This window comes from Pelmatolapia mariae, linkage group LG14, assembly GCF_036321145.2.
Source record: "Pelmatolapia mariae isolate MD_Pm_ZW linkage group LG14, Pm_UMD_F_2, whole genome shotgun sequence".
Classification (NCBI taxonomy): Eukaryota; Metazoa; Chordata; class Actinopteri; order Cichliformes; family Cichlidae; genus Pelmatolapia; species Pelmatolapia mariae.
Genome location: NC_086239.1, coordinates 30,879,686 through 30,901,310, shown reverse-complemented (window position 1 = coordinate 30,901,310; position 21,625 = coordinate 30,879,686). Strand labels below are relative to the sequence as shown.

At 38.4% G+C, this 21,625-nt stretch overlaps 2 protein-coding genes and 1 pseudogene across 2 annotated transcripts; 1 reads left to right on the top strand and 2 right to left on the bottom strand.

The window, feature by feature from the left end:
• The first annotated feature begins 1,739 nt into the window (after positions 1 to 1,739).
• On the top strand, positions 1,740 to 14,692 carry LOC134640894 (protocadherin Fat 4). The gene is made up of 14 exons (XM_063492963.1): positions 1,740 to 1,786; positions 3,083 to 3,993; positions 4,090 to 4,264; positions 4,381 to 4,561; positions 4,703 to 4,953; positions 5,058 to 9,389; positions 9,495 to 9,596; positions 10,954 to 11,255; positions 11,772 to 11,857; positions 11,970 to 12,149; positions 12,242 to 12,366; positions 12,461 to 12,675; positions 12,753 to 13,008; positions 13,264 to 14,692. Exons 2-14 carry the CDS (start codon positions 3,097 to 3,099, stop codon positions 14,640 to 14,642), a joined length of 8,481 nt encoding a protein of 2,826 aa, XP_063349033.1. The 5' UTR covers positions 1,740 to 1,786; positions 3,083 to 3,096; the 3' UTR covers positions 14,643 to 14,692.
• A 2,148-nt stretch (positions 14,693 to 16,840) lies between these two features.
• LOC134640706 (olfactory receptor 52E8-like) lies at positions 16,841 to 18,418 on the bottom strand (annotated as a pseudogene).
• Positions 18,419 to 20,060: 1,642 nt separating this feature from the next.
• On the bottom strand, positions 20,061 to 21,032 carry LOC134640705 (olfactory receptor 52B2-like). The gene has a single exon (XM_063492607.1). The coding sequence runs from the start codon at positions 21,030 to 21,032 to the stop codon at positions 20,061 to 20,063; it is 972 nt and encodes a 323-aa protein (XP_063348677.1).
• Between the last annotated feature and the right edge of the window lie 593 nt (positions 21,033 to 21,625).

Genomic DNA, 21,625 nt, shown 5'->3' with positions numbered 1-21,625 from the left:
TTTAGAAACAAGAGTTTAGTAAGTCCAGCAGCAACTGAATTTTGAATATTAAATAAAAAGTTAATAATTCAATATCAGTTAAAATGATTTAAAATGAATTACATTTGCTCTAAAAGACATTGCCTTGTAGTTGGCAATTGGTTTCTGTCTGTTTGACATTGCTCTACAGTATCATGTCAAGTCAGTTTTGAGACCTGTGATTCTGAATAGTTTTTTCCCCCTTCTTTTCACTCCCTTTTTACCAATTGAATGAATGCCATTCTGTCTCTGAATGAAACCCCCCATCTGATATGCAACAACAAAGTCTGCCTCTAGGCTACCTTACTGCAGGCAACTGTTCAGAGAGTCCATTTCATGCCTACGCTGAATAACCTCAATAGCAAAATCCATGTCGAGAATATAAAACATACTGATTCAGTAAACCATAGCTGGATATACTATTACTGCTTTTTACCTGGTAATTTTTCTTCAACCTTCCTCAACCTTCTGCTTTTTTCATTAGCAAATAAATAGAAAAGAAAATGTAATCTGCTTCACTCTCAAGTCCCACGAAACTTTTTTTTCCTCCCCAGCTGCAGGATTTGCATAGAGTGATGTCAAAGAGGCGTGTCAGTCAGGATTACAAGCTGAACAGATTGAGTAATCACCATGGATACAGCTTTAATAGTTTACCATTTGTTGGGCTTGTGTGGGGGCTGCAGTTTCCGGGATTTTACTTTTTAATGCCACGTCTGTTTTGTGTGTTATTATTACTTGATTTTGTAACTATGATCAACAAAGAGGCGCTGAAGAAGTAAACTTTATAATGGATTCTACCGGATGTAGGAGGAAATATATAATTATTATTATTCACTTTGTGGTAAGTTGGCCTGTTGGTTGATGTGTTTTGATAACTGGCTTCGAATTTAGTTCAGATGTCTATTTGTGTTTAAGGCTTCCAGCACATTTTACATATCTCCAATAATTTCATTACTTCAGAAGCTGACAATTTATGCTTGCTTCGAAACTGTGACTCCTTGCCTTCTTTAGGTGTTTATTACTACATCATCTCATAAACCTTCATCTGGAAATAGGGTGAATGTAAGTAGTGTGAGGGAGCTTGCAGATATCATACTAGGGCAGCATACGCTCCCCTCCTGGTATCCTTCGTCTGTTGATGCTGTGCTGGAGCATGGTGAAGTAAGCCTACACCCTCATAACAGATGGCGAACACAGATGGCTTTCTCCAAAACTGTTTACTCGTTTCAAGTGAAAGAAGACACACTACCAGGTTAGTCATCTTTCCCCATGTAAGCGCATATGCATGTTAGCTGACAGAATATTTTTTGAAATATTAATGTGTAACTTTGGGTCCCCATTTCAAATATACTTCAAATTATTCCATTTTGACATAACTTTGCTGCTCAATCCACTAGTATTAAATTATTTTTCACTGTGTTCACAGGAACAATCGTGGGAAAAGTGGAAACACAGTTTGAGAGTCTCACAGCTATCACATACTCAGTTCAGGAGGATGACGGTGAGAACCTATTCCTCCTCAGCCCTTTCTCGGGGGAGTTCCTATTAACCCGCAGCCTGGATTTTGAAGCACAAAGGTTCTACATTCTCACAGTGGAGGCGCAGCAGGGGGATCTGCAGGTATCTGGTATCAGGGTGTATTTCAATTTGCTAGATGTGAATGACAACCTCCCTGTTTTCAGTCAAGATACCTTTTCTGCAGTGTTATTGGAGAACACAAACATTGGAACTTGTTTCCTGACTCTGAATGTGTCAGATAAAGATGAGGGTAAGTGTGCAAAGTGAATATGAAATGTTACTGCCATCATACGTTCAATGGATTTTACTTTCACCTTAACCCTTTCACACACAGTGGTCACTACATTGGACAGCTATTCAAAGGCTGTTTTCTTGTATTTGTGTCAGTGTGTACTTGCACATAAACCACTAAACTGATGTGTCACTCCATACCCTACCACCCACTCCAAAGGTGATGTTGTCCACCTAAGTGGGCATTTAAAAGACAAGATGTTAAAAAAAATGAAATTCAAAAATCTTTTTTTCCTGCCTACAGATGAATAAGAAAACTTAAGAAAAAAAATCCTGATTGAGGTTGTCATAATTCATGCACGAAAGGGTTAAAGTAACATTTACAGTTGTCCTGCTGTCTCTGCTTGAAGCAGTCCAGCCATTCTCTTCTGACCTCTGGCATCAACAAGGCATTTTCTCTAACAGAACTGCCACACTGGACATTTTCTCTTTTTCAGACCATTCTCTGCAAACCTTAGAGATGGTCTCCTTAGATCCATCCAGCACTAACAGTCACACAACATTCAAAGCCATTTAAATCACCTTTCTTTTGCATTCTGACACTCAGTTTCAATTTCAGCAGTTTATCACGACAATGTCTACATGCCTAAATGCGTTGCTGCAATGTGATTGGCTGATTCCTTTGTGTTAAAGAACAGTTGAACAGGTGTACCTAACAAAATGGCCAGTGACTGTACATTATATTACATAAAATATATAAATGAATCCTGCATTTGTAGTAATACAGGATACATTCTATCTGCATTGCATTATTTTTTTTTTTTTATTGGAGCTGCTCCTCAAGCAAATGATTTATACATTCATGTAGTCAGTGGGGATTACACCCATAACCATCCCTGTATTTCACTGTTCAGATAAAGTTAATGAGAGGCTGTTGTCAAGTATTCTGTGAAATAGTGTATTTGTTAAGAAAACATATTTCATATAAATAAAATGACAGAAAGGAATCAGCAGCTAGATTGAACTTTAGCAATGTAAGTCATTGATGTAAAAACACACATTTTTCACAGTTCACATTCAAGCGCCTCATTTTGCCCTTCGATTTATACAGGTTTAAGACAGCTGCAATGAAAATATAAGGATTATGATACAAATGTGTTTTCAGAAAGTATAATATAATGCATTCATCATTTTTAGCTATGCTTCCAAGAAAGGTCTATAATCGATGTCTATAACTGATATCTTACTTGACAACAAGTCTAAACCCATTTTATCCTTTTTAATAATTCACATGCTATATTTTCTTGTCTGCAAGGTGATAATGGAAAAATGACACTGAGAGTGATCAGTGGTGACGAAGAGGAAGTGTTTGTCACAGATTCAACTGGTACCTTATGCCTTAACAAACCTCTGGACAGGGAGAGACAGTCCTACTACAATCTGACTGTGGCAGCCAATGACTGTGCCCAGCCTGCATCTTTACAATTCACAAGTACAGCGCGTGTTATTGTGATTACTGAAGATGTCAACGACAATGCTCCAATGTTTGTGTCAGCCGAAAGTGTTAGTATACCAGAAGACACTGCACTGCATTCTGTTGTAATAACTGCTCATGCTGAGGATGAAGACGCTGGATCCAACGGGAGGATTTTGTATTATTTAAACACCTCCGGTGGGATATTCAGCATTGATAACAGAAGTGGAAAGATATACCTGGAGGAGTTATTAGACAGAGAAGAAGTAGATACTCTGACTGTTACTATAATAGCTACTGATGAAGGCTTACCCATGCTGGCAACCACTATGAACCTCACAGTGCATGTTGAGGATGTGAATGATCATGACCCTGAGTTTTTACAAAGCAGTTATAGCCTGACAGTCAGAGAGGATATCCCCAGGGGAACAAGCCTGCTGCAGGTTCAGGCTCACGATCAAGACATTGGATCCAATGGACAAGTACGGTACATGTTGGCCCAGATTGGTCCATTTGTGGTGGACATAGTTCGAGGAGTTCTCACAGTCATGGATGAACTAGATAGAGAGAGGGACTCAGACTACACATTGATCATAACTGCTGTAGATCGGGGGAACATACCCAGATCTGCTACTGCTGCAATCCATATCACAGTGATGGATGTCAATGACTTTGCACCCCAGTTTGTTCCAGAAACATTGACCATTCATGTGAAGGAGAATGAGGAGGATCCAACTCAGCTAACATATCAGGTGCAGTAAAATTCTGCTGAAAAACAACAGCATTTGTCTTTTTATTTGTTTATTTTCTGTTATTGTTTTTTCTTTTTGTTTTTAAAATTTGGCCAGGTCTCAGCTTTGGATGAAGATTTAGGAAACAACAGTCAGCTTACCTATTTTATAGAGAAAGGAAATGGATATAATTTATTTTCTATCACTCCCAGTGGCACATTTCATATTTTGCACACCCTAGACAGAGAGAAGGAGTCGCTATATATAGTCACCATCACTGCTGTTGATTCAGGTAACTTATATCCAAATAAAACTGCAAGATACTTAATTCAGTATGGAAATAATGGTCTATGTTTTTCTAATACTCACTTCACACTGTTTGATAATGACTTCCACTGTCATTTGAAGGACTGCCATCTCTAACAGGCACTTTGACTGTGCACATCATAGTTGACGATGTCAATGATAACCACCCAGAGTTTACCGAGGAAGTCTACAACACCATAGTGCCTGAGGACAGTCTTATAGGCACTGTGTTTGCTGTGATAATTGCTTCTGATGTCGACGAGGGTGTCAGTGAGGAAGTAAGGTAAATGTGATAATAATTTCTTAAAACAAAATGCTTTTATAGTATTTTTATAATCTTCTGAATTTAATGACTGTGTTATATTAGAGTAACTTTCAGGGTTTTGCATAGCGCACTGTTTTTATTTTTATTTGTTTTGTTTAGCTATTCTATGGAAAACCTCAATGTACCTTTTGCCATTGATGAAACATCTGGAGAGCTATTTACAACAAACATACTGGACAGGGAGACAGTGGCCATTTACAATTTGGAAGTGACTGCGAGTGATAAACATCCTATTCAGCCTCTGTCCAGCTCTGTGCTTGTTACTGTACTTATTGGAGATATTAATGACCACTGGCCCCAGTTTATGAATGGGCCTTATGTGGCCTATGTGCCAACCGAGTTAGCTCCAGGTGAGAGATTACCTTTCTATTTGACAGCTATATGTTTTACTCTGGGTAATATTGGCAATTGTATTAATATTGTATTATTCCCCCCCCCCCCCCTTTTTCTGCAGGCTCTGTTGTTTGTGCAGTGAGAGCATCAGATGACGACACTGAGATCAATGCAGATCTACATTATTCGTTACAGGGAGAAAGCTCTGATATGTTTTCAATCGATCCTTACAGTGGCACTGTTTTCACTTCAGCGGCTCTACAGTCAGTGGATGATGTTATTGTCACTGTGCGTGTGGAAGATTCTGGGGAAGATCCCAAATTTGACACCACAACTATTAGTGTCAGGTTTCAGAACATCGCTGATTTCCCAAAGATGAACGTGGATGTTCTGAGTTATTCCCTCACAGAGGATGAGCGAGTGGAAACACTGGTGGCCGTGATATCTGCCCTGAGTATTAGAGCTGAACCTGTCACTTTTTATCTCGCTTCTGGAAACTTTGAAAGCATGTTTCACATCGATCATTCAAGTGGAGCCCTGATAGTAGAGAGACCATTGGATTTTGAGAGCAAAAAAGAGTTTTCTTTGTTGATAGAAGCCAGAGACTCAGGCTTGCCTCCTTTCTCCTCTTTTTCTGAAATTCATATAAACATCACTGATGCAAATGATAATTTCCCACAGTTTACTCAAGCTGAGTACAGGTGTGAGGTTTTTGAGAACTCCCCACCTACCGTGGTTTGTGATGTACTTGCAATTGATGCAGATTCTGGCTATTATGGCACAGTGCAATACAACATAACAGACGGAAACCACGATAACTTCTTCACAATTGACCCTGAAAATGGTTACTTGAGTACCACTGTAAGTTTAGACAGAGAACATATTCCTGAATTTAATTTAACAGTTGAAGCAGAAGAACTAGAAAACACGCTTCACAAAGACAAAGCAACTGTTATCATCACTGTTTTAGACAGAAATGATAATGCCCCTCGATTTTCTCAGATTTTTCTCACAGAGGTGTCTGAAGATACCCCTGTTGGACAGACAATTATAAAAGTCACCTCTACAGATGATGACACTGATGCCAATGCAGTGATTAATTACTCGATAGTTGAGCAAAGTGATGACATGCTTTTTAATATTGATTTCACCACTGGCTACATCACCGTTGAAGGAGTTTTGGACAGGGAAATGCAGGATCATTATATCCTTAAAGTAAGTGCAAATGATTCAGCATGGAGTATAAGCACAGATGTGACTATAGTCATTTTAGACGTCAATGATAACAGACCAGTATTTTCTGAACATTTCTATAGCATTATCCTCCCTGAGATAAAAGATGAAGAGGCGTTTGTTTTGCAGATTCTTGCTACAGATGCAGACATTGGGAAAAACAGTGAGATTTTCTATGTTATTGACCCTCCACATGAGGAGTTTTGGCTGAACGCTACCACTGGTGAAATCTATACAAAGCAGCCCCTGATGTTACGTGACTGTAATTTTGAAATCTATCAATTTACGGTTACTGCTTTTGACCGTGGCAGTATCCCCCTGCATAGTAATGTCACTATCAGAGTAAGATTAGAACAATACAACCACCACCCTCCTATGTTTTTCCCTTTACAACCCTTGATGGCTATTCCTTATCACCTGGCTGTGGGAAGTGAGGTGGTCCAGGTTACAGCAGTAGATCTGGATGTCAAAGGCAATAGTAGCATTAAGTATTTTTTGAATGGAGGGAATGCATCTGATTTCTTTTGGATTCAAGGTGACACTGGAAAACTCATTTTAAATCGGACTTTAGGAGAGAATGAAAATCAGATCCTCACTTTAATAGCTGTGGCTGAAGATGAGGGCACCCCCCCTTTAACATCCCAAGCTGAAATCACTTTCCAAATTACTGGGAGGAATCAATTTACTCCGAGCTTTAGCGAATCTTATGTTACTTTTTCGGTCCCCGAGGACCTGCCTGTAGGATCAGTAATAGGAAAAATTCAAGCAGAAGATGCGGATTATGGTCCCAATGGGGCGATCACATACAACATTACCCCAGAAAATCAATTTTTACCACTATCTGTGGGAGAATTTTCTGGACTGATAACACTGATCAGAGAGCTTGACTTTGAAGAACAAAGTATTTATCATTTCCAAATTAAAGCTAAAGATGAGGGCTGGTTCTCTAAAACTGGCACATTAAATGTCACGGTGTTAGTCATGGATGTGAACGACAATCCCCCAGTCTTTTCATCCTCAGAGTACATAACATCAGTTCGTGAAAACTCAGCTGTTGGAACGAATGTTCTCGATGTAACAGCCACAGATATTGACTCAGGTGCAAATGCACAAATATTCTACTCTCTCATTGGTGGCCATATAGATAAATTTGCAGTTGATTCAGGAAATGGCACAATCACCACTTTGGCCATGTTTGATTATGAGCAAGAGCAGATGTTTGATTTAACAATCAAAGGTTCCAATACTGGAGGACATGCTTTATTTAGTTTAGCACATGTTGTCATCCAAATCTCAGATGTTAATGAGTTCACGCCTAGATTCATCAAAAAAGAATTTAGCTTCTCAGTACTTAAAAACATGCCTATTGGAACTGTTATTGGAAAAGTGACGGCTACAGATGGTGACCGAGGCTCTGAAGGTCAAGTGTTTTACTTTTTGTTTGCCAGAAGAAAAAAAAAGAGCTTTGAAATTCACGAACGTTCTGGAGACGTATATACGACCAATAGTTTGAGGAAACAAGGCAACAGCCATGTAGTTTTGAAAGTTCTGGCCAAGAACTCTGGTGTTATTACTGGCACAGATATAGATGAGACTGTTGTCCACATCAGTGTGATTGACACAAATGAAGCTCCCATGTTCACATCTCCACGCTATATGGCGAATGTTACAGAAGACACCCCAACTGGGACATCTGTGGCAACTGTGAGTGCTGTGGATGAGGACTCTATTGTTAACTGGAATCATTTCTTCTTCACCATTGAGCATGGAAATAGGAATCTCTCCTTCTCTATTGATCCATCTAATGGTATCATTTCTGTGAACTCTCCACTGGACAGAGAAGTCTGGCCAGTCTATAATCTTACTGTTACAGCCACAGATAATGGCTCTCCACCAGCCACTGGGACTACTAATGTCATTGTGACTATTGGTGATATTAATGACAATGCCCCCAAACTCACATCAACTGAAGCTCATGTGAAGGAAAATCAGCCTGAAGGCACCATAGTCACTAAATTAACTGCATTTGACTCTGATTTACCACCCAACCAAGGCCCTTTTATGTACTGGTTATTAGACTCCTCAGTGGCCAGTGCTTTTTCTCTCACTCCTGATGGAGTTCTGCTCACCACCCGCCCAATTGATCGGGAACAAATCTCTGCATATCAAGTGCTTGTGGCTGTCAGGGATTCAGGATTTCCTTTGCCACTATCATCAACATCAACCTTCCACATCAGGGTTGTGGATGAAAACGATAACCCTTCAATGGCAAGAAATATCTTTATTGAGGTGAAATATTTTGGTAGTTCTTTCCAAGGTGGCATGATTGGTAATGTCCATCCTGAGGATCAGGATGAGTCTGACAGATTCAACTGCACCATCAAAAGTGGGCCAACTCACATGTTCACAATCCTTAATGGCACATGTGAGCTGTGGTCTTTTCCCTTTCAAGGCGAAGCTACGTTTAACATCTCCATTGAAGCTACAGACCAGCTGCACTTTCCCGTAAACAACAGCGTCTATGTTAACTACAAAGGTTTCACAAACGCTTCTATAGACAATTGTATATTATTCTATGTGTCATCATCTTCAGTAGAGCAGTTTTTGTCTAATAACTATTTGAGATTTGTAAAAGCTCTGGACAGTCTGTTTAACCTACAAGCCTCTAAGACTCATGTATTTGGAATCAAACATATTGGGAGGGAAATCCTTCTGTTGGCTGCAGTCAAAAATTACAACGGTCAGTACCTTAGCAGAGAGGTGGCGAGTGGTATATCATCTGGACACAAGAAATTACTGGAGACCCAGAGCAATGTGACAATTTCTCACATCACCAGTGATCCATGTCTGAGCAGCCCTTGTCAAAATGGAGCATCATGCCACAAAAATATTTACATCAGCCAGGAGGTTGCCGTCCTTGAAAGTGTAGCAGTCATCTTTGTTGCGCCAAAGAAAGAGATTTTTAACTGTACTTGTCCATCCGGATTTACTGGTTCACTGTGTGAAGAAGACATTGATGAATGTGAGCTAAATCCCTGTGAGAATAAAGGCACATGTGTGAATACAGTGGGAAGTTTCTTCTGTCACTGTGAGGTTGGCTTCTCTGGTTCCCACTGCGCTGCTGATGTCAATGGATGCCTGAAGGTGAAGTGCCAAAATGGTGGGACTTGTATCCCCTCCGAAGATGGATATCAGTGCCACTGTGCGCCTGGATTTGAAGGTACATTTTCTCATGTATAGATAGATGGGAAAAAAATTAATATGTGAGAAACAACTGTTAATTTGTTTTTTAAAATAAAACTTCTTTTTTATTTAATTGTTTCAGGAGAAACCTGTGATGAGTTCATAGACCACTGCAAATCATCACCCTGTGTTCATGGTATCTGCATTAATTCACAAACAGGATTCTCTTGTAATTGTCCCTTTGGTAAGAATGATACATAATGCTAGATATACATTTGTCTACAAAAGTGTAAAATCTTAGGAAAGACACACTTTCTTGCATATATTTAGAAAAAAGGGGTTGCTTGTAACAAACAACTGTATACAAATGATGGACATAGCAAAGCTGATGACACCCACTGTTTAGTTATGTCTCATTGTGAAGCTTTAAGCTGAGCATTTTTTAGCATCATTTTTAATCCAGGAAAAATAATAACTTGTCAGTCACAAGGTAAACCCACTCTAACACCTCATTTATGCTTCAACTGGAAACTTCACAGTGTAATCTCCAACATAAGTGCAAACTCCTCAATCCCCTTGGACACATGTAGGTTACACTGTAAGCTCTACAAAGATCTAAATCAGGCCTAAAGCATACCCTGCTTTATTTTCCTTCTTGATTCTAACTGGGACCACAATTTACAAAATAAGTATAAAATCAACAGAAAAATATTTACTGAGGTCGGAGCATGGGTACCAAAGGGTCATTTATCCACTGACCTATGTACAGGCCTCTACTTTATGGCTTGTAACTTGTATTTTTATTGGACACAGCATATGTCTACAACTGCCTTTGTCAACACATCTGTCAATCAAAGTGACTACACCCCTAACTTGAAGCTTAACAAAATTCAAGAGTGGTTGTATCACCAAAGGTGGTGTACAGTGGTTAAAAAAAAAAGAGAAATTAACTATTGAGACCAAACTCATGTTCTGTACCTGGCTATAATCATGTTCATTTTATCCTTAAGTTGATTATTTTAAAACGTACAAGTCAATGGGAACAGACTGATTTTTGGAGCCAGTGTCAAGTAGCCATTTAAAGAACGGCTGTGTTTTTTGTGTGTGTGTTCATTTTCATCCACAGAAGACGTACATAGCTTCTGTCTAAAAAGTGAAACCAGTACGGAAGTGACTTAAATCTGCATTCATTGTCATGTGTACCAGTTTGTGACTCCTCTGGGTGCAAAAGATGTTCTCAACTCGCTTGGTCTATAAAAACTTTCCTCATGAGATTCCGGCTGAGCCGCTAGTTTCATGTCATACTGAATGTAAGATGAGATTAATTGTGTAAACTATGATGGATATTAGTGTCCAGAAGAAAGATAAAGCTTGTCTATATGAAGTATTCCTTGCATTATCAGCAAGATCCACCCTTTGCTTGTTATACAATTTCAAAACACCAAAATAGCAACAGCAAAATGCTCAGCCTAAGACTTCACATCAATGGGTGATATCAGTGGCTATATATGCTATCTGTTTATGCGCATATATGAAATATGCTAAGAGGTTTTCTAAGAATTAAATGGGAAAAAATAATATGGAACTCATCTTTATGTTAGGAGTCAGTGGAGTCCGGTGTGAGGATCATAGTTATGGCTTTGAGGAGCTGTCCTTCATGGAGTTTCCACCACTGGATCGTAGGACTAATTTAATCTCTTTGGAGTTTGCCACAGTGCAGAGGGACTCCCTCCTCCTCTACAATCCAGGAGGTTCAAACAGCAGAGAGTTCTTTGCACTGGAGATACTGGATGGAGCAGTACATCTCTCTTATGATCTGGGTTCAGGACCTGTGAGGTTGCAAACATACAAGCAAGTTGCAGATGGATATTTTCACAGTGTTATTGCCAGGAGGATTGGCAGCGTGAGTTTTAAACATATCAGTATAAGAGGTTTACAAAAAACAACAACAACAAAAAAAACAACTGCCAGGTTGCAGGGTTGCCTGCAGAGAAATGTTTACTCATTAGAGTACTACGCATTACATGAGCAACTTAGCAGTACATTTACCTCTGAGTATACTGATCTTTTAGATCAGCAGTTTCTGAAACACTTAGATCAGCCCAACTGGCACCAACAACAATGCCATGTTTAAAGTCATTTAAATCATCTTACATTCCCATTCTGTTGCCTTAATTCCTTGAGGTGCTGCCATGATTAGTTGATTAACAATGAGTTCAACTGTTGTACCCAACAAAGTGGCTAATAGTATGTCTACTATTAATAGATTCCTTATTTGAATAAGAAAATAACCGTTTACTTGAACTGCATAAGTAATGTTTTATGTTTCTTCATTGAAAAAGTAATCTGAGTAATTTAATACATTTGCATATTTTATTGAATTTGAGTTACATTCATATATCTTTATTGCATTTCACAGATGGGTTCACTGCATGTGGACAACTGCACGGATGATGAAAACAATAGATTCTGTTTTTCAACGAATGATGGAAGTATTTCAGAAAGGTAGTAGTGAAATATTTAATTGGAATATTCCTCATTTCTAATTTTCATCTTCATGTAAGCAATATTTTTCGTTTTTCAAATTTTTTCTTTCTTTGTCTTTATCGCCAATTAGGACACTTGATGTTGGCAACAGTAATATGACCTTTGGAGGATTAAGAACTACTGAAGCTATTTTAGTGCATCCTTCTCAGATAAGAACCCATGACTTTGTTGGATGTATCCGAAACTTTCATGTTAATGGCATCCTCCTGAGACCCTCAATGGCCCTAGCGGCATATAACATCTTTGACAGGCAGGCTTATTAAAATTAGTGCATGTAGATGTCTTTATACTTTAAACATTGCTGGATATATAAAAAAAAAATGTCTTACTGTTTATTTTTAGGTGTCCTCGAGCAGCAGTGTCATGCTATAGCGTCCCATGCAAGAACGGTGGTGTGTGTCATGACCTTTGGTCCGACTATTTTTGTGAGTGCAAAAGCCCTTTTACTGGAAAAAACTGTGACAAAGGTATAAATAATAGTGCATATGATATTGAGCTTCTGTTTTAAAATCAGGTGCAGTAGATTAAACTGAGTTTTTTAAAACTTTTTTTTTTAAACAGAAATGTCAGAGGAACTTGTTTTGAAATTTAATGGCAGTGACTACATTGATTATGTTATTAAGGAGAAATTTAAGAGAGACTACCTGATGAAAGAGATTTTGGATGAAAAATTGGGATTAAACAGAGACCAACAAACGATTAACATCAAGTTCAAGACCAAACATGATGGTGTGCTGATGTTTATCCGTGGACAGAGAGCATATATTATGCTGAAGGTAGGTGAAATCTATTTAACTATATACACGTCTTGTATTCTATATTCAAGTATGAAACTGTTTCCCCCTTTATTCAGATAAAAGACAAGAAGCCTGTCTACATTTTTGAAGATGCACTTTTGGGACACCTGTCAAATTTCTCTGTGGACCCTCCTGTGGCTGATGGGGTCTGGCATCTCCTGTCCTTGTTCAGCAGGGGACAGAACACTTTCCTCTCTGTGGATGGTAAACCAGTTTTGAACATCACTGGCCAAAGTATGGATCTCACTCCACTTAGCGTAGAAAAGATCACTCTTGGTGCTGCTCCCACAAGAGAAACAGTCAATCAATCAGGTAAAGTTTATTCTTAAAGTCAGTTTTTAAAATGCCAACTTTTGTACAACATATGAAATGAAGGCCAGAAAATATACCCTGCATACAGTCTTGTCATTGCACTTGATGAGAGTTTTGTATAACTGTTTAATCAGAGTGGATCTTCTTACCTGTTTAAACTGATCACTCTAAAAGCAACATGTACCAGTAAAGTTAAACTGAAGGAGTAACGTGGAAGTAAGTGGACCTCTGAACCTGCTTTGTTTTTTATGACAGGGTTCAGTGGATGTGTGCAGTATTTCAATGTGACAGGTTACTCTCTGCCTGTCAGCGGACACAGCATAATGGTGGATGTCAGGCCAAGCTCGACTCTCACCCAGACCAACTGCAGCTTTCCGCATTTTTGCCTCCCTTCAGGATGCTCTGAGAAGGACGGTCCCAGCAGGACTTGTCTCTCACACTGTCAAAATCACTGGACATGTGAACCTGGTGTGCAGAACAACTCCTGCATCTGTTTACACAATGTTACTGACCATTTCTGTGATATATGCATCTCCACAAAGGATAGCCATGATCACTGCTCTGAAATGCAAGGCAACCTGCCACTGTGGCTCATTGCCGTGGTTCTTCCTCTCATCACCATTTTGGTGATTGCAGTAATGTGTGTTGGCCTTTACAAAGTAAGACATTCTGATTCAAGATGTCAGAGTGCGAGCTTACCAGTGAAAACAGAGCATGGGGCAGACAACAAAGCATTTTTCTTTGATGACAACACAATGCCCACAGAAGCTCTGTCACCAGAAAAAGGGAACGAACCTGACCTCATGAGTACCAATCAGCCAAAGTCAAGTGCGGAGATATACTGTGATAACAATCTGTCAAATGTTCAGCCATTACCAAAGAGTGAGGTTGAGTATTATGAAATCGGCAGCATCTGTAGTGCATTTCATTCAGATGATACCTCACTGAAACTCAGCTGGCAGAAGCATCTATACAGCTCAAAATGTGTGAAAGCTGATCCGAAACAGTGGGGAGATTTGGGGATGCTGTTTGCAGGATTTAAGAAAGAAAGCTCTAGTGATGACAAAAGCTCCCCAAAGCCTCAAAATGTTACTTTGATAAATGAACAGTTGCTGAATAAGTTTCATTCAAAACAGTCCCAGCAGACAGATTCTTGTTACACGAAGCGATTCATACAACCAGAATTCCTGGAGCCAATGCAATGTCTCACTTTTGAAGAAATTAGCAAGCTAAACACTCCTGTGAAAAAAATATTGCATCAATCAGCTCTGAAATGTGGAGCCACAGACCAAATCACAATGGTGGATGACTCATGTGAAAGTGAAACAGAGGGCACGCTTATGTGCTCAGAGTCTGAGTTCAGACAGTTTTCTGTTGTCACTGGTGGGAATTACATACATGACCATTCATTAGGGCAACAACAGAACCTACCTTTCAACCCATTCTTCAAACAAACAAGTCTATCTGTTGATAACGACAGTATTCCCTTAGGTATATTTAAGCAGTGGGAAAATATTTTAAATATGCACCTACCTTTTAGCAGCTATGCCCCTGTATTTGAAGATATTGCATGCCTATCCAGTGAAGCCAGTAATAGTAATGACATGCAAAGTGACATAGAAGAAATTATTTGATTTTCATATCACCCATATAGATTTAACAAAGGTTTCATCTGGATAGTCTAACTGTTGCACATTCTAGAATTTTTGATATTATTATCTATAGTTAAAATATCTACTTGATCAATAACATAACAACATAAATTAATTACTGAGTGGATAAAGAACCTGTTCATTTTTGCTTCATCAGTTTGTTGCTGGTTATCTTTAAAGACTTGTCAGGTAAAAGTTAATTGTGTATCTTCAGAATAGCCAGAGATTTTGTCTCACAATTCACTTTATATGAACACACATAGATCAATAACAGCATTTAATCTTAATGGACAATAAAATTGTTCATAGGCTTCAAATTGTTCTCAATATCTAGACATGTTTCTTTCACTGATTGTTTTTAATCTGTTTTTTGATGCTGCACGAAGATGCTGTTTGCATACTGGGAATAGGGAACTAGTTAAAACATGCAAAAGGAAGGTTTATACTAAAGAGATAAGGAAATCTGTTGTGAGTCTCAGTTTCAGTCTATAATGTCCTGTAACATTCAGAATTTTCAAATAAATAAACAATCTCCTGCACATACCTTCAATATACCCACGTGTATCTTAATTTTCTAAAATTCAGTGATAAAATATTATTAAGGATATCACCTGGTAACACTTGATGGGCTGTTTTGGCGTGGTTGCTGGCCTGGTCGCTTGTGGATTATAGATACAGGGTGGCTTAGACCTCTTCGTGGCACGGTGAGGGGTTGGGCTGGAGTTGGGTGAGTTTCGGGCAACTTCCTGCTGCCTCTGGTCCCCTGGCACTCCTGCCCTTGACTGCGAGAGCTCCATCCGCGGCCTCCCTCTTCCCTAACCTGGGGTGGATGCACGGCTGTCATCGGGATGTGGACTCAGATCTTCAGCTCTCTTGGGGGCCGTGGACCGCCAGGGTCTCTTCTTTCCTTGTCAACGTCTGGCTTGGGGGAGCAAAGTTGTGTATTTGTTGTTGTGTTGTCTGAATGTGCTTTGTTACAAATGCAGGAACTGGAGACCCAGCATGTGTGTTTATCCTTTGCTCCCCCCTCCCCTAATCCCATTTGTTTCTCCCTTTCTTTCTTCCCTTTTCTTTTTCAATTCCTCTGCTTTCTATTTCTCTGCTTTTCTATTCCTCCTCTTCGCCTACCTTTTGCCAATCTGACCTTCACCCCATCTGTGCCAGCATAATATCCAATCAGATAAAACTATGAATAATAACAGAGATTCTGCTTGCTACAACTGCTGGACAGGAGAGGTTTTAAAAAAAATGCAACCCTGGTTATTTTTTCTTTTGGAAATTTATTCTGATTGACAGTAAAATTTGAAATTACATGTGATGTAAAAATTAAAATTTAAAATGAATAAATATATTTATTTTCAAAAACATCCTTCAAAGGCAGCTGAAGAATTCACTAAATTTGGAAAAAAAAAACTATATTTCCCCACCTTCTACATGCCCTGTCATCCCCTCCTGTGAAATGAAAATTATTTTTTCAAATAAAAAGTATAACTCGGTCTTCGCTCCATCAAATATACTGAGCCAATTAGTTTTAAAACTTATTGTAAAGTGACCTCTAGTGGTCATATGACGTAGTATCAGTTGTTTCAGAACCAAATACTCTTGTTATTTATTACAGAAAGCCAAGATAACAGCCTGATTATAAGACTTCTTCGGTGTTATACTGTTTGGATTTTGTAAAGATTGTCTATTTAGCACATAAATATCTTTTACATGCAGGGTAAATATAACCCTTTCTCTTTTCAAATTGAATTACACACACACACACACACACACATATATATATATATATATATATATATATATATATATATATATATATATATATATATATATATATATATATGTGTGTGTGTGTGTGTGCACCATAGATTTACACCACAACAAAACTATATATACAATTGTAAAACAATACGATACATTTTTAAAAAGTGGTACATATAAATAATTAAGAAAAATAAAATAAAAAATAAAATAAACCTTAAAATGTAATAATTTATATTTATGTAATTATACAGATTAACATAGCCAACTTATGAGAATTTAATCTTTTCATTTTTTTCTATATCTTTTTTTCTAATCTTACAAAATAAAATAACATACAGTAAAAGAAACTGCAGTTTTGTATTGCCAAATGCATGTTGGTTTTTCTGATGCTGGACATGTAAAATATTAACTATTTATTTGCATTCAATTTTTAATCCAGTGCTCACTTTTCCTTTTTTAAATCTCCGCATCAAAACATTTTTTATTTCTTTAGTCTTGAAACAGTATATGATTGGATTAACAGCAGCAGGTATGAGGCTGTACAACATTGTAATAATAATCCAAATAACAAGATTAAAATTGAATCCCACACCATTAGCAAGATAAACAAAGCATCTACACATAGTAAAGGCAGGTAATAAAGAGCTGAGGGGCACAAGTGGACAGCACTTTGTGACGCCTCTCAGTTTGAGACATCCTCAGAACAGCTATGATGACAGAAAAATAGGATAAAATTATGACTGTTAAAGGAACCAGGAGAGTGACCATTGCATTAGCAAGTGCAACACTGTACACATATTCCCGCTCATCACTACAACCCAGCCTTGTTATTGATATATGATCACAGTAACACTGCATGATAATATTCTGGTCACAGTAAGGTAAAGTTAAGGCATGAAGCGCAATTCCCAGCAAACGTATGAATGTTAAAACCCAGCACATGGTGCAAGCAATAGCCACTGCTTTGTTTGTAAATAAAATGGGATATTTGAATGGAAACCATATGGCAACAAAACGATCCAAAGCCATCATCAGCAAGTTTAAAGACTGAATAGCTCCCAAAGAATGAACAAAATACATCTGTGTAAAACAAGCTCCAAAAGAAGTGATCATGTCATTCCACCAGTATCTGATCACTGGTGGAATGACAGGAAGTAATAAATGCACGAACTAGTTTTTCAGCATCACTCTGAGACAGGATATTTTTAATTTTTGGGCCAATCAATCCCTAAACAACCGTTGCAAGAGCTTGTTCTGCATAGCCAGCAATAAGTCTGACTTGTTTCCAGTGGGTGCCGGAGTCACCCAGGGTTGCTCTTTGTCATCGATTCTGTTCAGAATTTTTATGGACAAAATTTCTAGGCATAGCCGAGTGGCTTAAGGATTCCACTTGGGTGGTGTCAGAATCTTATCTCTGCTTTCGCAGATGATGTGGTTCTGTTGGCTTCATCAGGTGATAGCCTCCAGCTTGCACTGAAATGGTTCGCAGCCAAGTGTGAAACAGTGGGAATGAGTATCAGCACCTGCAAATCTGAGGCCATGGTCCTCAGCCAGAAAAGCTTGAAGTGCCCACTCTGGGTCAGGGACAAGTTCCTGCCCCAAGTGGAGGAGTTTAAGTATCTCGGGGTCTCGTTTAGAAGTGCTGGGAGAAAGGAGCAGGAGATCAAAAAGCGGATTGGTGCTGCAGCTGCACTGATGCAGTGATGAAGATGATGTACTGGTCCATTGTGGTGATGAGAGAGTTGAGTGTAAAAATCGAAGCTCTCAATGTACTGGTCGATCCACGCCTCTACCCTCACCTGTGGTTGCAAGCTGTGGGTAGTGACAGAAAGAACGAGACCGTGGATACAAGCGGCAGAAATTAGCTTCCTTCGGAGGGTGGCTGGCCTCTCCCTTAGAAATAGGGTGAGGAGTTCAGTCATTTGGGAGTGGCTCAGAGTAGAGCTGCTGCTCCTCCACATTGACAGGAGCCAGTTGAGGTGGTTCGGCATTTCACAAGGATGCCTCCTGGGCACCTCCTGGGTGAGGTATTCTGGGCATGTCCCACCGGGGGGGAGGCCCTGGGGCAGACCCAGGACACGCTGGAGAGATTATATCTCTCAGTAGTCTGGGAACACCCTTGTGTTCCCTCTGACAAGCTGGATGAAGTGGCCGGGGAGAGGGAGGTCTGGACTTCTCTGCTTAGGCTCCTGCCCCCTCAAACCGGCCAAGGATAAGCAGAAGAGGATGGATGGATGGATGGATGGATAGTTCAGCCCAAAATATATCTGACTTGCCCACTAATTGCAAGATTTTTCAGTTCATCAGCTGCACATCTTATAACTATTTCCAGAATTAGATCAAAGTGTGCTAATGATGCTTTCAGTTATTGTGGTCCCATTCCTTGAAACAAGGGGCCCCTACATGCATTCAAAAACAGACTCAAAATCTTTTTATTCACACAGGCTTATACTTTGTAGGTGTTGTTGTTTTGTTTTGTTTCATTTCGCAGTTTTTATAGCTTCAAGGCGTCTTAAAACTACACGTTTTCTATGTTTTTGTCTTCTGTGAAAAGCACATAGAGTTAACATGTTATGAAATGTGCCAAAGTTTCAGAATGAGTATGGACAATTTTTGTTATCACAGGCAAGAATGATAAATATATGACGTTTGATTAGTTTCAGTTTGGAACTTAAGGCAACAAGAGACCTACCTTTAAAACCATCTTCAAAAGAACTACAATGGTGTGAAGTCTTTATTTTTTTGTTTGTCACGCTTAAATGTTTCAGATCGTCAAAAAAAATGTAAATATTAAACAAAAATAACAAAAGTAAACACAAAATGAAGTTTCTAAATGAAGGTATTTATCAATAAGGCAAAAAAATAAAATTTTAACCACATGACCCTGTGTGAAAAAGTGATTACACCTACTAACTGGTTGGGCCACCCTTAGCAGCAACAACTGCAATCAAACATTTGCAATAACTGGTTATGAGTCTTTTACAGCACTGTAGAAGAATTTTGGCCTACTCATCTGCGCAGAATTCTAGAGGGTTAGAGACGGTTTTCAAGCATAAAACATTTTCATGCCACACCATCTCAATAGAATTCAGGTCAGGATGTTTCCCCCCCATGATAATAAACGCCTTGGTTTAGAAAATGCTTTTTCTGTTTACTTGTGTTATCTTTGTCTAATATTTAAAAGCTTTTGATGAGATGAAGGATTTAAGTATGACAAACATTTAAAAATGAACAATCATCATATCACTCATATAAGGATTAATGCAGTTTAATTGCAGAGAAGACAAAAATTCAGTTTTAAAAAGATGCAAAACAATTGATATCAGAAGACTTGATAAAGTCATCACATTAAGACATGTCGGCAGTTAATGTTTCTCTGTTTCATTCTGTAAGTATTGCAAACCTTTCTAAAAATATTATTAAACTAAACATTTGACATAAAAATACATTTTAAATGATATATTAATAAAGACCCAAATATTTAGTTTGACAACTTACATATAAATTTGCAATGAATAACTTATGAGCATCGTTATCAGTTGTTAGTATTCCTAAATAAAATTCTTAAATAAAATAAAATAAAATAATGCAAAAACCATATTTGTTTTGTTGAAGCAGGAAAATATTAACAATTTATTTGCATTCAATTTTTAATCCAGTGCTCACTTTGCCTTTTTTAAATCTCTGCATCAAAACATTTTTTATTTCTTTAGTCTTGAAACAGTATATGATTGGATTAACAGCAGCAGGTATGAGGCTGTACAGCATTGTAATAATAATCCGAATAACAAGATTAAAATTGAATCCCACACCATTAGCAAGATAAACAAAGCATCTTGGCACATAGTAAAGGCAGGTAATAAAGAGCTGAGGGGCACAAGTGGACAGCACTTTGTGACGCCTCTCAGTTTGAGACATCCTCAGAACAGCTATGATGACAGAAAAATAGGATAAAATTATGACTGTTAAAGGAACCAGGAGAGTGACCATTGCATTAGCAAGTGCAACACTGTACACATATTCCCGCTCATCACTACAACCCAGCCTTGTTATTGATATATGATCACAGTAACACTGCATGATAATATTCTGGTCACAGTAAGGTAAAGTTAAGGCATGAAGCGCAATTCCCAGCAAACGTATGAATGTTAAAACCCAGCACATGGTGCAAGCAATAGCCACTGCTTTGTTTGTAAATAAAATGGGATATTTGAATGGAAACCATATGGCAACAAAACGATCCAAAGCCATCATCAGCAAGTTTAAAGACTGAATAGCTCCCAAAGAATGAACAAAATACATCTGTGTAAAACAAGCTCCAAAAGAAGTGATCATGTCATTCCACCAGTATCTGGCTATGATTTTTGGAAGAGTCACCACGCCAAAGCAGATGTCTGTCATTGCAAGGTTAGAAAAGATCACATACATTGGTTTGTGCAGAGTCCGCTCAAAAATGATAACAGCTATAGTGAAACCATTTCCAATTACAATAGCAAGGAAAACAAGAAGAAGAAGAACGGACACTGGACCATAATATTCAGGAGGAAGTCCAGGAAATCCAATAATAATGAACTCTTTTATAGTGGTAATATTGGTGTATTTCATAATTATATATACACAGAAATAATCATAAACCAAAAATAAAATTAAATAAACCACATTTTAGTCCTATGACAAAAATGATACAAATGTTTGGATCAGATACTCTATTATAATAATGATTAATTTGCTCTATTCATATCAATACATCTCAGCTCTAACTATGCAAGAACATAACCCACTTTCCAAAGCAGTCTTGATGGTTTTATATTGTAAATGTTTCCAACAGAGTCTGAACTAATGATGTGTGGGGTGAAATACACTCAGAGGAAACAACTCCCATGTGCACTCAAACTTTTGAAGTGACTCGTTGCTTATACTGTATAATGAAATGATTTGCACTGAAGACTGTCAGAGCTTCACTGTGCAAAACTAAAGGAAAAAAGTTTATTTAATCCAAGAAATCACAGAAGAAATAACTTGATGTGTAGCTCTAATAATTTTATTAGAGACCTGTTTGTCACATGTTGTCTTTGATCTGAATGAATATTACTACTCTTGGGAAATACAAACACACACACACAGACACACACACACACGCAGACACACACACGCACGCACACACACACACACACACACACACACACGATCATAGCATC

What these genes read in the sequence shown, in the direction of transcription:
- LOC134640894 (XM_063492963.1), top strand. Translation starts at nt 3,097, where the DNA reads ATGACACTGAGAGTGATCAGTGGTGACGAAGAGGAAGTGTTTGTCACA. An exon ending in CATCACTGCTGTTGATTCAG is followed by an intron (nt 4,265 to 4,380) that starts GTAACTTATATC and finishes TGTCATTTGAAG; the next exon opens with GACTGCCATCTCTAACAGGC. An exon ending in CTGTGCGCCTGGATTTGAAG is followed by an intron (nt 9,390 to 9,494) that starts GTACATTTTCTC and finishes TAATTGTTTCAG; the next exon opens with GAGAAACCTGTGATGAGTTC.
- LOC134640705 (XM_063492607.1), bottom strand. Translation starts at nt 21,032, where the DNA reads ATGAAATACACCAATATTACCACTATAAAAGAGTTCATTATTATTGGA.